Source organism: Astatotilapia calliptera, unplaced genomic scaffold (genome assembly GCF_900246225.1).
Source record: "Astatotilapia calliptera unplaced genomic scaffold, fAstCal1.2 U_scaffold_160, whole genome shotgun sequence".
NCBI lineage: Eukaryota > Metazoa > Chordata > Actinopteri > Cichliformes > Cichlidae > Astatotilapia > Astatotilapia calliptera.
The window spans coordinates 1-16,471 of record NW_020535686.1 but is presented as its reverse complement, the minus strand read 5'-3'; the positions used below and the strand labels follow the sequence as shown (position 1 = coordinate 16,471).

Genomic DNA, 16,471 nt, shown 5'->3' with positions numbered 1-16,471 from the left:
AAAAGGGAGCCCTCAAATGAGCATCTTTAATGGGCGCAACCATTTTTAGTCTTACACCCACATTCAAGGTGTTCTTCTCCATGATCTACCAGCCTTTTTGTTAAAATATGCCAAACATCCCTTTCTGTGTCTTTTCTAAGAAAGAACAACGAGGGTTACCACCAGTTTTCAGTCAGAGGGCTGACACCTCAGTCCGTCAGCTACCCCTCTCTGATCCACTTCACTCCCCTATCTTCAGTCTTCCCAGATCAACAGAGACAGCGGCGGTCACTCTTGGTCACTTCCTCGGATGAGTGAACCACATTGGGCACAAACCCACTCTTCACACCCTCCCAGCCCTCCTGGATGGTGATGTCACCAGACCGAACCAGGGCAAAGATGTCTCTGGTCAGCTCAGTGAAGGCGTGTTCCACATTGATGGCGTCACGGGCTGACGTCTCAACATAGCGCATCCCATACGCCCCAGCCAGTTTCTCTGCTTCTTGGCGGGTCACCTACAAGATCAAATGAGCTAAGTGAGTTAATGACGCTATCTCCTGTAGTGGCTGTAAAACACATTTGAGTGCCACGACAGCAATTCAACAACAAATGGTCTTATCAGGAAGTGCAAGGACTAAGAAGACAAGCTGTAGGTTTTTATTGGATTGGACTGCCATTCGCACACAAAGTCAAATTTGAGTGACTACTTCAGCTGCATATTTCCACATCAAGACATTATTATGCATCATATTGTGACATGCCCTAAGCTAACCCAGCACAACTAAAAATCCCAAACCAATAAGAGGCTAAAACACTCCTTGAACTTGAGCGCACTGATATTGCATATTGCACAGAACAGTTTAAATTTTTAATTTTACATGTATCATCTATTTCATTCCAAAGGTCACAGAGTCTCCAGTTACTCTGAAGTGTGTTATTCTGCTGATAGGCCTGATTCCACACTCACAGATAATGACTGTTCAGTCCTGTTACAAAATAAAGCTGAAGCATTATTGACCAATTTATGATGGCAACTGAAAAGCTGGTAAACGAGCCCTCTAACACAAAGTTATGAAAGTGGGCAGATCAAGATAGGGGTAAGTGGCTAATATGGGAAATGTTGCATAATTTCCTCGTTCATTTCATTTTATTCCTGCTCTCACGATGGTGGGATATTAATGTAGATGTGGTGTTATGCTGTCTAATTTTCAGAGGGGATATATTTTTATTTCTGTCTGCCTACTGACCCAAGACAATAAACTGTGCCTCTGAACAAAATAAGTGCAAACAAAAACAAATAAATAAATGTGAACAAAAAAGTTATTTTCAAAACTGTGACTTTGTTGTATTGCATAGTGCGTAACCTTTCACAACAGGGGAAAGTGCTTGTTTTGATCCAGTTTTAATCTACTTTACAGTGTACACACCTGCCGCTGTGCCTCCAGATCACACTTGTGGCCCACCAATAGAAATACGATGCTATGTGGCTGGACATGACTACGAGCCTCCTCCAGCCAGTCATGGACATTCTGGAAAGATCGGCGATTGGTGATGTCAAAGAGGAGAAGCCCACCCACAGAGTTACGGTAGTAAGCCCTGGTAATAGACCTGGAAAGGACATAAAATAGAGGGAAGCATTTAACATAATCCTACATGCAGTTATTTCACCAACTATAATAAACGCACAAGAATTTGATTATAGGAAGTTAAACAGATAAAGCAGTGGCCAGTGGATATACTTTCTGTTTGCAAAGAACATGTATGAAGTTCACAAAGAAAATAAATCGAGTTCTGTTGGTCAAGCAAAGCAAGTTCTGCTTGTCCAGCAAAATTTACAAATAAATAAAAATGTAAAAATCTATTTTCATCTCTGTGTTTTCTCATAAGTCTTGTATTCAACTGTATCCAATCCTAAAATCACTGCGATCTTGTGGTCGAAGCTGGTAATCATCTCTGGAAGCAGGATTAACTCTGCTTGCAGTCAAGCTATTGTAGTCAGTAGCAGCTTACAGTTGCATATTGTGGATAAACCTCTGGTCTTCGACAGGAAAGTGACAGGAGTTCTTAGAGCAGTTACAATCTGCTTTGCATGGAAACAGAGCTAGCATTAGCATGCAAACAAGCCATTTATAATCACTTTAACAGATAAGTTTTCTCTTGCTAACCATTTTGATCACATGTGTGATGCAGATGAGTTAAGAGTAAAATGAGAAATAGTCTTAATAACTACATTTATTACATTCACAAAGCCTTGATGATGGAGAGGAGACATCAAATCTGGTTTCAACAGCATTTAACTTTCTTAGTGCAAAAAATATATGTAATTTTTTAATAGACTGTGAGTCAGGATCATTGTTGTGTACAGAAATCACTTCAACACCAGTTGTGACCGAGGGTGTAACATCACTGTTTCAGCAAATTGTTTTAAACACTGATTGTAATTTTAATAAATGAGGCTAAATTTAGAAACTGTAGCAAGTTAGTTATTTAAGCACCTTTTAGCTCCGTGGATTTATTAAACACTAAATTACATTTTAATGTTTTCAGCAGATTTATTTTAAAACAGCTTTGTAGGTACAGAAGACTGCTGTATCCTGGCTCGCCTGTTAGCTAACATGGTTGCCTGTAGTTTTGCTCGAAGGTACCAATTTGTTTGCAGACGCTCGTCATTTACTCCCCAAGCTGTAGTGAAACTTAGAAATTCATCATTCAAATAAAAGTTTTTCCTTCAAATTTACTGCAGCACACTTTTCACAGTTTCCCCTGCATGGTGAGTAGAGTCTTCCATGCAAACTACAGGTAACCACAGCAATCAGGTGGTGACCAAAGCAGCTGCAAGGAGGATTTCGGTGCAGCACTACATACCAATTTTGCACTACTGTACCTGCAAAACAACCTCCAACAACTACTCACAGCCGGTCGGGGAATCTCTGGGTCTGTGTAAGCAACTATTAATATATTCTTAAACTATTTTTATTAAAAAGTTTCAACAGAAAAAAAACTAATAACAGACAGGACATATTGGATAACTCATCTTGGGTAACACTGTCCTTAGTTTGGATTGTATAAACATTTGTAGTGAACTGCTAAAAATCCAGAACTACTGTGTGAAATACATTAATTACAAATTATTCCTGCAGCGATTTTTCGTCTACCTCAAAAAACATTAAGTCTTTGATGCAGCAGTTAAGCTGGTTAGCCAGACACGCAGCTTGTACATCACAAACACCCTGCACTTTATACATTTTTCTCTTGATTTTAAAAATAAACATACCCATTATATGTTCAGGATGAATAGAAAAATAAGCCATATTAGTAATAAAACAGATAAACCTAACGAAAGGAGGTGTGAACGCAGAGAAAGATGGAGGTGTCATTAGGGTATCATTTTAATACCAAGTGGAAACTGGATTTGTGGTTTATATAACTGTAACTCCTCTACGCAATCTGACAGGGAGGAAAAGTGCTGCTAGATTTTGACGAGATGCGACAACCTGCATGCACGCAGGGACACATCGACTGCCTCATGACGTCTCTCTCTCTTCCTCACAGACTGCATGCGAATATAAATATAACTGGAAGGACAATTAGAGGCTTAAGCTGGAGACGGAAAGAGAGACGTGTCTTGAAAGAGGAAGAAGGGAGGAGTTGCTGACAGAGAGGAGACAGTAAGAGAGGAGGAGTGGATAGCAGAAAAACCTGAGCCGGAGAGTGATTCATTTGATCGGACACACACATAGTTTATATGTATTTTTAGAAGCAAGAACCACGCAGATGAAACAACAATGACTAAGAGATCTGCATCGCTGGTGGAGAAGAAGTGAACAGAGGACTGTGTGGTGGATTAAAACAAGCAAGGACTGCTGCGTCACAAGTTCCCAAAATAGTGGCTTTTAAATATTTTCCTAAAACAGCTACTTTAGTCAACCATAGTGTAATAACTGAAGGATTATCTGGGTGCAGTCTGTGCCACTGATAACCAGACAAACAAGTGACAAATGAATAAATTTATGATTAAATTCTTGTTTGCTGCATGTAGATAAATTATTAGGCTGATAATGTCCTCTATTTCTGTTATTACCAACAATTATAGGGGAAAAACAAAGGAAACAGTTCATCTGTCCATCTCCTCTGTTCATAGTTTTCAGCCTCAAGCCTCTTTGTACCTACTGATTTTATAAATGTTGGCAGATACACAGTGCTATAAAATTAATATTACCAGCTGATTAATACACCTTTAGTAAGTACAGTATGCATGTGGGCTCATGTGGGTGACTTGTTCCAATGTAATGACATTTTCCATACTTAAAGAGAGAGATAAAGAGTGAGTGATAAGGTGGGGCTGAAGATCAGTGAATCTTATGTAAACACCTGATTGGTTGACTAGTTATTATAGAGAGAAGTGGAGTGAGTGGGCACTTGACAAAGAATAAACTGGGATGCCAGGAGGCGTTCTGGGTCCGTCTCTGGCGCCCTGCGAGATGAGCAGTTCCAGAAGTTCACCGTTGGAAATTCCAGCAGAAGCGCTATGGTGGACTGGACTTACAGATCGGACTTGGATTTGGCTTTATTTCTGCTCATCATCATCTTTGCCATGTTGGATTATAATTCTGTGAAGGATTTGGACTTTAATCATTTTCCAAGTGGATTGCAGATTCTCAAGACTTTCAAGGTTTCCTCTGTGAAGATGTGGGACTTATCAAGGAATCCTGCATTCCTGATTATTACCATTAACAGAGCACTAAGCACATCTTCAGTGCTGGAAGTGTCCATCTCACCACCAACCTCTGTTCCAAAGATAGGAACAACATGAACATTAGCTTAGAGTGAGTTACTTCAATAAGTAGAATTCATGTAATCTGATTATTCTCTTTTTTGTGTGCTTATCCTTTGCCAAGACTCAAAGGAAATTCCTGATAAATTTGACCTGCAAGGCTACTTGAGTTTTTTCATACCAGGACAAGCAGGGAAGACACCTGCTTGTTCAAGGCAGTCAGGCTGGACGAGTCCCTTCATCCACATCAGCTGAAGAACCCTGCATTATCTACTGGGAAAGACTCACAGGATCCGGGATCAAGACTTTTCTTTATCAGAGCGCCGAAATCAACTTCCTGTATAGGGGTTTTGTGGGTCTACCAATTGACAGGCTTCAACAAGTGCATTAAAGTCAGGTTCAATATCTGAGTTGGATCCTTGTGGGAAAACATCACTGAGAGAGGATCTATATCTCGATTTATAAAACTTCTTCAAGGAGAACATGAAGCATCTTCACTGTTGGCATGTGAATAAAAATGCTGTTCTCCAACTAGCTTTGAAGAAGCTACAACCTCGTCATGAGCATTTCAAATGCAAATATGGTTTTTAGGTCTTTAGTCTTTCCATTCTGCATTTGAGCTCTAGGATGTCTTTGACTTTCTTCTTCTCAACAAACTCTTGACATTCTGCTCTCAGTTTCCACACTCTTTGCTCAGGCTGAGCCATCTGACAGCTGTGTGGCAGCCGTGTAACAAACTATCTTTTATTCAGTGCCGTATTCAGTTGTTAATCACTTTATCTTGCACCCAACTCAAATTGTTGGACATTTTTCCCAGATTTATAGACATATTGATCATAACACCTGCCAGTTATCCTATTGCAGCCCAAGCCTATCTAAGCCTGGACTTAGCCCCATTAACAAATCACTTCCTGTTGTTGTCTCTTTCACTGAGTGCACTGCTGCCAGCTCCTCCACGACTTTAAAGTTTTTCAATATCCTAAGTTGAAAGATAATCAACTAGGTTGTGTCACGGACATCACAGCTCTCATCCAAAAACCAATAACACAAAGTCAAAATTGTCCATATTCTCAAATGCTGTTCTTTTTTCTCACCAAACACACTTTCATAAACCTGTCAGAGAATGGCTTACTGTTTTTTATTATATTATATTAAATTATATTATATTATATTATATTATATTATATTATATTATATTATATTAAATTATATTATATTATATTATATTATATTATATTATATTATATTAGAGAAAATCTGATTGCTAGCATACGAAACTAAAAAATGATTTCATGATACAAAAATTCAAAGGAAATCATCTGAGAAGTGAAGTGCTACTTATCTGTGTGAAGTGCTTCTAAGAAAAGTCACTGTATCACAGATTTATTTCTAGGAAAAGGCCTCGTGGTGTTCGGGCTGAAAAAGGTCTGAGACATCCTTCGTTCTCGGAGGGACTTGCTGCGGTTGCTATAGAGATTTTCATCATGGTGACAGGTGAGACCGGTCCTCTTCTGTTAGGATGATGAGCTGTGCTGTGTGTGTGCGTGCATGTGTGAAAGTGCTTTCCCGCTATGAGGCATACATTATTATAGCTATGCGTTACCCTTTTTTACCCTTCGTGTACTCTAGGTTCTGTTCTGATGGAGAAACATCTTTAATCTAACATATTAAATCAGCATTTTGATCAATTAGCTTGGCACACAGACATTTGAAAGATGATGTGACAGTTCAAATGAACACTAGAAAACTTCAGAGTGTGCATGAGAAATAAAAACACTTAAAAATATAAAGATTTTAATAAAATGAGTAAATTGAAATGATTGAAATAAAAATTTAAATTGGTCATCGCATTTCAGCTACAACAGACTTGCTGATCGCTTGATTCCTTAAATAAAATAAATAAGTGCATACTTGTTTACAAATTGACTTAATAACCAAAAGCTCCCTGGTTCACTTTGGGCTTGTGTCAGGACATTCAGCATGAAAATCTCAGCTTTAATCGCAGGATGCATATTAAACGCTGGCTTCCTAGTCAGTTACATATTTTTACATGTACATTTTACATGACATACTTGGCATTTCAAAGACTCCCATTTAATAAAATGTGTGTTTAACTCTTTCATTAGTTAAAAATAATTTCCCTATCTCAATCAGTCTGAGAGAGGTTTAATACTTTGGTGTTAAATCCAGGTCATAACTGCAAACCCCTACACTGGCATGCTCTCTGAAAATACGCAGCAAAGTACAGTTATGCAGTCTGCAACTACTGTGATTGACCTGTTCAGTCCTGTTGATTCCTCCTGTGCATTTCTGGGTATTTTCTCATCACAGTTTTTGAACTTATCAGTGAAAGAATAACAACAGCAGCCTCGCTGTTGTCAGCAATTTCCTGGAAGGGGATTGTCGAAACTATTGGACGTGCGGGAATGTAAAAAAGAAATCGACAAATGTGTTTTTCTGGAAAAAAATGACCACAACAGGGATTGGGAACTAAGGAGGGGATACTGGGACACGACAACAACAGCCACTATTTGCATTTCTGTATGTGATTGCACCTCTGGAAGTAGTTTGCAGCACTGTGGGACCTGTGTTAACTACTAAACTACTCTTTGTTCTTTCTCCTTTATTACACCTTTATTACACCATATTACACACCATAGGTTTGTGTAATCTGACTATGACCATGTAAACACACCATCTGAAAAAAAACTGAGAACTTTTTTTCTCTGTAAAGGCAGTTCACTTCACTTCAGAGTCGCCTGGAGCACCAAAATGACGACTATCAGGTTTTAGCAACACCTGCAACTGTTTTCTTTTTAGAAACAAACGCTCTGGTTGTTTTCTCTGAGCACATGACCCTGGAGCTCATTTGAATGCCTGCTTTCCCTGTGCAAATTATTGCTGATTCACGTTCTGAGACATCCAGGCTGTGTTTGTCTAGTTCTGAGCGCTTACATGGTTCTTAATTACCCAAAACGACACAAACCACAACACTGATAGCTCCTGACACACCCTGCACACATGTCACTATTTCTGCTGCATATAAACGCATCCTCTCCTGCTAAACAAATATTCTTAAATTACCATGCGTCACCTCCAGTAAATTTAAATAATATTTCCATAAAGATGTAAAGGAAATAACACCACATTAAACGCAGACTCGTTTTAAAGCTCCAGACACACACTTACCTGAAGCGCTCCTGACCAGCGGTGTCCCAGATCTGCAGCTTGATCCTCTTGCCCGGCTCGATCTCCACCAGGCGGGAGAAGAAGTCCACCCCGACGGTCGGGTCGGACACTTGGGCGAAGCGACCCTCCGTGAACCGCCGGATCAGACATGATTTTCCCACCGTGGAGTCCCCGATGACGATCAGCCGGAACTGATAGAGCCATATTGCCTCCATGACTTAGCTTGGTCTGCAGCTCTCCCCGGTGCGCTTGTAAGTGTTGGTCTACTTGCTGTGGTACGAGCTGTTGGTGCACAAACATGAGAGAGAGACAGAGGGAGGGAGAGAGAGAGGGAGGGAGGGAGGAGGCGAGGGAAGAGAGGAATCAACAAACAACATTAGATTGTTTGTTTAAGTGCACATCTTACTGTTCTTCTTGGTTTAAGCGTGGTTGTTTCTTTGCAAACCAAATGCTACCATCTGACCCTTCACTTCCTGTTCTTTGAGCTGCAATGTCCAAGCTCCCACAGGGTGACAAAATAATGAGTTTTGGAGGGTTTTTGCAGACCAGCCTGGATACTTAGAAATACCCGGGCTCCCTTGATGAAAAGTCGATGGGATTTTTGGGGATAATCACAAGAAATAATCACTAAAATTAATAAAAGGTTGCGATATTTACAAGTCTCATTCTGCAGGATTATCTTCACAAACTCACACAGCTATAATTTTTGAAGCCTTAATCCAAGCGCAGGAAGTAAGATGACTTTTACTTTTACTTCTGTGGCCACATATGATGTAAATGGACGTCCAGTGGTGTTTTTTTTAATTGTTCATTTGTAGACTTTTTATATTATAACCTGGTATTTTTCACTTTCCACGGTTAATATGAACAAACTCAAGAGGATTGTAAACATCTGTTTTAAGATTGCAGGCCCAGAAACATGTTTCTGGGCTTTAGGGCTCATTTCTGCAGCACTGAGTGAGAGGCAATGAGCACATAAGATAAGATTAGATGAGAAACAGCAGAGTGGACAGAGCAGGAATAAACAAATAGAAACATAAGCTAACAATATCAATACTGTTGATATTGTTAGCTATTGTCGCTACCTTCGACTGGTAATTTGCTCACATGCCTGTGTGATATGATTAACACCACAGGGTATAAGGAGGAATCCTCTTACGCTTCTTTAGTCACTTGATGGCATCAACTGTTGATTTAATCAAAGCCTGCTTTTTTCAGAGGGGGGGGATATAATTACAAATATAACCAACTGCTTTGATTGGACTGATTTTTCTTGCAGCTATAATTAAACCAGTCACAGGTAACTAACTACATTTAAGTTCTTCAGTTATAGATGGGGTTTTGAAATGTGCCCAATGTTTCCAATAGTTCGTGTGACTTTATTTTGACTCCTCTACCTTTCAAATGTAATTATCTGCTCTTTGCTCCATGCCACTTCTCATACAAAATAATTCTTCGATCCAAATTCGATTCTGATTGCTACACAATAACAAATACCACTCTAAACAGGTGGTGACATGTTAAAGCATGTCTTAAAATAATATAATAAATATATTAATGTAACAATCTGACTACTAAAGGGACCAAAGGGTGTCAAGAAAACATCCAGCACACCATTACATCACCATCATCCAAAACTGGTGATCCAAGCTGTGATGGATCCATACTTTCATGTTGTCTGCACCAAATTCTGACCTTATTATTTGAATGTCAAAGCATAAAAATGAAGACACAAAGCAGAGAACATCTTTTCAATCTTCTATTGTCCCTGTCTTCTGTTGTTTGTGTGACTGTGTGGATTTCAGCCTCAGTTTTCTGCTCTTAGCTGTAAGGAGTGACATCCAATGTGGTCTTCTGCTGCTGTAGACCATTCAGAGAAGCTTTTCTGCTCGCAACGTGTGGTTATTTGAGCATTCTGATCATTCTCCTCTGACCAACAAGGCATTTTCACGCAGACAACTGCCGCTGCTCTGTAAACCCTAAAGATGGCTGTGTGGGAAAATCCCAGCAGTTTCTGAAATACTCAAACATCAGGCACGAGCAACACCACCATGTTCAAAGTCGCTTAAATCCCCTTTCTTTCTCTTTCTGATGCTCAGTCTGACCTTCGGCCGGTTGTCTTGACCACGTCTACATGCTTGAATGCACTGAGCTGCTGCTGGTTAGATATTCTTGTTAATGTGCCAGTTGAACAGGTATATATTTACTCATGCATATTCTGCACATGGTATACGACATTAAATATATCAGATCATTAAGGGTTTGCAGAAAAATGTAAACTGAAATAGTAATTCAATCCTGAACTATGTTTATTTAGTCCATTCAGCTCTGTGTTTCTCTTTTAAGAGGCAAAACGTCTCCTGAAATATGTGACTTAAGGGATTTGATAACATAAGCTATGCTGCTCTCTGTACAGCAGCCCTGTCCCCTACTGATCCTCACAATACAGCTGTTCCCGACCAGGCCATCAGGCGAGCACGCGGCCTCCCATCACCCCATGCGCGTCTCTGTGGAGTCAGGTTGCGTAGCTCGGGAGGTATGCAAACATTAGAGGCTGAATCCCTGCTGAATAGCAGCCTGATGGGCTCTCGCGCCGGGATGGGCAGCTCGTGGGTTCGACACGACACGCAGGGTTTCACATATCCGGCATTTACAGATGGCTGCGGTTCAGACTGACATGATTACATGCGTAGGGGGGTGGGGGTTGTTATTGATCCCATTGCTTCATTTATTTATTTGCGTAAATTTATCCGTGTTTGAGGTGAGTTTGTGCGCAAAATCACGACTTATCATCGATTTGATGTTGTTTATCAAACAACAGACAACGATGTTTCTTCCAAAGGCGACTTTTCTTGCTATTATGAATTTCAATCACATCCATGCAAAGCAATCTAAAGGCCTGGAAATAGTCATTTCGGTTTAATCAGCCATCGCTTTTATCGCGACACCACAAAGACACGGAGATAAAACAGTAGAGGAAAACAGCCTACTTGGAGCAGCAGTGGAGTGCTTCGGGACAGAATGGTCGCTCTTGTCACGCTGTTCAGGCTGCTGAGGGCTCCATGATACAGGCTAGTCCGGGGGATCGATGCTCAGGGAGCCGCAAAAACAACCCAAAAGCGGCGAAACCTCGATGTTTGTGTGGAAGCTGGATCACAGAGGCTGGTGAGCGGCAGGCCCCTGAGGACTCAGGGCTGACTTCCTCCTTAATGTCAGGCCCGATTGAGTGCTGAAAGGAGAAAAACGCATCCAAGTGCAGGTGCGACCAGAAAAAAGGGATCTTGCGCTTTCGCTCGGAGCCGCGAATAAACTGCGAGCAGGCCTCTGTACTCTGTTTCGAGCCTCCGAGCTGAGAGGATGTCTACGAGGCTGTGAGAGGGAAATCCCGCGGTATCGTTTCTGTGTTTGCTCGGGGTTTGGAGGCTTTCGCTGCTGATGAAATGGCAGCAGCATCATATAGCCTGACTCATCCCGCATCAGTACCACTACCGTAAAGGAGCGCGCAGAGGCGCAACACCGGGAGGCGGCACGGCTTTTAGAGGGGAGGGCACATAACAGTAAACCTCCATGTATCATAATATTAACGCCCAGAAGCTGCATTATGCCTCTGTAAGAGAGCATCCTACTTATATGTAGGGAAAACTGGATTTATGTACTGTAACAGTCTGCTGACGTCATCAAAGTAACGGATAATAAAACACACAAAGACTAATTTTATTTGCACAGTTTAAAGACCAAAAAAAAAAAAACCCTGAATATTGAAAAAACTTACAGAAGTTAGTTTCTCTAACAACATTTTGACCAAAAAGTCAAAATGTTTGGTTGTTAGATCGTAATTGTGAGGAAACTAACTGAAAATATGACTTATGGATGAGGAAAAACAAACAATACTGTGAGTATTTTCATTATTATTATTAATAATTTATTTGTTTATTGAAGAATATTGCCACCAGATGGAAGCTGCACACTCACTGCGCTGTCTATGTGCCACTGCGCAGTCACGGAACAGCCTGTGAGAAGCTCCAGCACCTGGGAGTTGTAGTTTTAAGCAATAACAAATAGAACGCCCTCTCTCTCGGTGTGTGTGTGTGTGTGTGTGTGTGTGTGTGTGTGTGTGTGTGTGTGTGTGTGTGTGTGTGTGTGTGTGTGTGTGTGTTACTCATGCTTCTGCTGTGGGGACATAAATAAATAATAAACAAACAATAAAAATAAACCTGTTATAAAGTCAGATATCACTCAGAGAATCCACAATGTAACTCATTCACATGAAATGTTCTCTGTATTACTTTTTTAAATCTGTGCTTAAGCACTTTCACCTAACCCTCACACACTTACACTCCAATGGACATTCAGTATTTTGTCCAACGATACTTCGGCGTGTAGACTAGAGGAGTTGAGGCTCAAACCATGGAGCTTCGAGTTAGCAGGCGACCTGCTGAGCCACAGCAGCTGATTTAAAGAGTGATTGTGCTGCGTGGGTCAGGTGCTTTTTAAATGTGGGCACAGAAAACAAAAGGGAAAATGTGATTAGAGGTCTGACTGAAATGTCACAGAGCTGATGTGGGATAGTGAAGACGGGAGTCCTCGTGGCTAGGAGATGTAAACAACAGCTCACCTGCTGACTGTAGAGAGACGCAGCTTGACTGGATAGTTACTCACACACTGCCTTTCTACTTCAGTTGGGTGCAAAGTGGATTTCTACTGCAGTCCCATTCATACAGTGTTTTTAATCCATGGGCTTTATCCAACATTCACACACACACTCAAACTCTGATTGATGCTTCAGGGGAAACTCGGGGTTCAGTATCTTTTCCCAAGAATTCTTCAATGTGACCATCAAGTCATCAGGGATCCGCTGACCTTCTGCTTGTTAGATGATCGGCTCTTCCCACCCGAGGCACAGCTGACCGGTGATCAAGCAGAATAAACTGAGACAGGCTGAGCCTCCCAGTTATCTGGGATCCTTAAACTAACTACCTGCTAAACACAGAAAATACTGCAAGTGTTTCCCAAACCTGTGTGACAAATCAGCCCAGTCACCCAATCAGCCCCCAGAAACCCAGAGCTGCTGTCCCATGGTAGACTCCAGTCAGCAGAGGGAGCACAGCATGTTAAGTAACGCGCTGGTTGTGTGTTTGGCTCGGAGGATTTATAATTTATTTCAAATGTTTCCGTGCAAAAAAGGATCTAAGTGATCTGCAAGCACCAAAAGAATTCAGCCTTGAAGCGACACTAACACAGGAGAACGATGCACCTGTAACCCCGGACTTCTGCTGACTTAAAGCCAAACCTACTCATAGAAAAACAAAAGTCAAGCTGATGAAAACCCTCAGCCCTGGATCTGAAAAGTTCCCTCTGCTCACTCCTCGTCTCATACTTTTGCCACTGTCCCATCCACCAAGCTTTTAACACACTGCCTGCACCCTGTGAACTTGTTTGCTGTATTTTCTGCTGGTTTACTGAGTCATTTTAAGTAAATAGCACTTCATGTAAAACCACTGAGCTCCCCTGAGCAAAGACCAACAGATAGGGCGAGTACAATGACAGCAGAGGAAACTAAACTTAGACCGAAGAAGGTGTCAGAGTGCCTCAGAACTGTTCCTGTTTGTGTGTCCAACCTCTGCACATCACAGCGTTTAATATGCGCGCTGTGCGTTTGAAAAGTACACACACACACACACACACACTGGCAGTATGTGGGCGTGACTTTATAAGACAGTGAGCTGCTGTCAGAAACGCAGTTTGTTCTCTGAAGTCGTGGCAGTAGAGCAAACTGCTGCAGAAGCGCGCACAGACCGCAGACTCATCAGATAACAGCGCCTCGTTTTATCTCGTCCTTATCTCATCAGAGTTTTACGTAAAGCGTGATCTTCTTCTTTTCCATTTCACTGTTTAAATTGTGAAACAGCTCGTGGGTGTTTGGCCGGGACATAGAGCGGCCACGGAGATGTGAGCACCAGCGTCCCGGGACGTCATCGAGGTCAGCAGTCATCAGCTGTGGACTGTTACATGAGATCACTCCTGTGCCGCCTCCCCTTGTGCATCTGCGGCTCTCGGGCACACTCGCTTTCATTTATAACTTTTAACATGAACATTAAGATATGCGCACTTGTTGTAATTTGCGCCTGATCTACTTTAATAGCGCGTTCTGTTTTATTTATTTGCGAAAACCTGTTTTAAAAACCTTATTGCGCTTCAAAGTTGCTCTCGGGGAGTTCTCGATGGTGTTTGTTTTCCTGCGAGAATCCACGTATTTAAAGCGTGACACTCTTCGCAGTTTTTGCACGTCTCGTTCACGCGGAATTCGTAACCGGGGTCTCAGTAATCATGCAGCGCGAACGCCTGCTCAAAGTTTTGGTGATCGGCGACCTGGGAGTTGGCAAAACGTCCATCATAAAGCGCTACGTCCACCAGGTGTTCTCCCAGCATTACCGGGCCACCATCGGAGTGGACTTCGCACTCAAAGTGCTCAACTGGGACCACAAAACAGTGGTGAGGCTGCAGCTGTGGGACATCGCCGGTACGTGAATCATACTGTTATTGTTTTGTGATTGGAATGACACACCGCTGTTTGGCTTAGATGTACCTGCACAGGTTAATGCTCACTCACTCACCCACTCAAGAAACACTATCACGAAAGGTTTTTAGTAGTAGATGCAGATGACAACTCTTCCACTCAACCAAACCCAACGTAATATCTGGATATTTTTCCAAAACACGTCAGATCCACACCAAATTTTATCGAGCTGTTCCTTTGCGCATGCACCATGTTGCTACAAAGTTGCATGAAAATCGGCTCCTAATGACCTCAGCAAACCAATAAAAAGTTAACTCCACCTTGTGGCGTTGTGTTTTAAAAAAAAAAAGGGGGGGGGGGGGGACTCTGTGTCCCTCAGAATTATGCAAGCTTCAAACGTCCATCGAGGCTCAAAGGTCAAAGCTCTATATCAGTAATGCCAAGTGAACTCTACTGTCAACTCAGCCACATACAAGTACACAGAGAGACGAAAATATGAAGCTCAGGGTCCGTGGTGCACACAAAGTGCAGTTAGAACAAGAAATAGAGACCAGTGCAAGTATGGACAACAAGTAAGGAGGTAATAAACCAGGAGAGTTGGGCTGCATGCATTATCTGTAATATAGCGTTGCTCGACCTACAGCGACTATAGAAAGATGTAACCAGTAATGTGCAACGTATACAGGACCCGCATTTCATAAGGACTTCCTTTACAAATCCTCCGAAGAACCTGTTGCTCCACAGGCATGCAGACAAATAGCACTGAAAACATGACCTTGGCCGAGTTCCCCTTTCACCAGCTGCAACAGCAGGACTGATGTTTACTCAGAACTGCATCAGTACTGTAACCCATAATACGAGCCCACGAATCTGAAGGCGTTACTGCTGCAGTGAAAGCAAAGGGACTGACCACGTCACGTCATCCACCACTGGACTAAACATGACATAGAGATAGAGAGAGCAGTGTGAGGGTCATAGTCACGTGCAGCCGTCTTCATCCATAAGCTTGGGGGTCATTTTGGGACAGTCGGGTCAGGATTTACTTACAGTAGAGTGTCTTGAACACAGCACACGGCAGGACACACAAGACGTTAGCTGCTGCCGTCGCACCCAAGAAGAGTCTGGTACACAGATTCTTCAACCTGCCAGCTTCCTCACATCGTGTGGATGTGAGGAATTTGGCAGGTTAAAGATGTCTAATAGGACTGCACTGGATACGTGCACCTGTTCTGGGTAAATTCTAGGGAAAAAAACATCTTTAGGAAAGTTCAAGACTGTAAACAATGTGTATAAGACAGAGACACAGTTAGAGAGACAAGACCGAGATGGTTTGGACATGTGCAGGAGAGGGACACTGGATATACTGGACGAAGCAGGAGGTCCACAGAGGAGTTTCATGGATGTGATGAAGGAGGATCATTGTAATAGATGAGGATGCAGATTATCTATTGTAACAACAGAAGAAGAAGATGGGTTTTGTTACTTAATCAATAATCTTAGAATATTTCCGAACTTGCAGTGTGCATTTTTTTTGTCCTGCATGATTATCACGCAGTCAGACTCTTTCTTTTAAAATGGCACAAATGTCAAAACGTACTCCCGTACAAAGATGCACTCTTTATAAGCAGACGTCTTCCATTCATAATAAGTACAGATATCTTCAACGAGTCCCTCAAACACATTTATTAGGTGAATTACATGTTTCACTTCTGGTTCTGCAACATGTCATGTTGTAGATGGTTGAGGGGGAGATAACTGTGTTTACTTCCCCTGTGAATTTAGAGACACTTTCCTCTGACATCAGAAGCATAATGCAGCATAAAAGTAACAGAATCTTAAAGTCAAGTTGAGTAAATTCCCAGAAGCTCGGAGATCACAGAGTGGTCAGTGGTATGCTGCTCCTGGAGCTGTGGCGTATGCCAATGCTGCAAGAGTAAGCCAACATGTGACAGCGTCAGGCATCTGTTAGAAAGTACTTTGTAAAAGTTAAGTACCACTATAATATAAACAAA

The 16,471-nt window shown here is 41.8% G+C and overlaps 1 protein-coding gene across 1 annotated transcript; it reads right to left on the bottom strand.

Annotated features, from left to right (window-relative positions):
* LOC113017615 (ras-related protein Rab-39B) lies at nt 1-11,558 on the bottom strand. Its single transcript, XM_026160758.1, has 4 exons — nt 10,933-11,558; nt 7,943-8,224; nt 1,407-1,587; nt 1-494 (listed from the first exon to the last, which is right to left on the bottom strand). Exons 2-4 carry the CDS (start codon nt 8,155-8,157, stop codon nt 249-251), a joined length of 642 nt encoding a protein of 213 aa, XP_026016543.1. The 5' UTR covers nt 8,158-8,224; nt 10,933-11,558; the 3' UTR covers nt 1-248.
* Nucleotides 11,559-16,471: the final 4,913 nt, after the last annotated feature.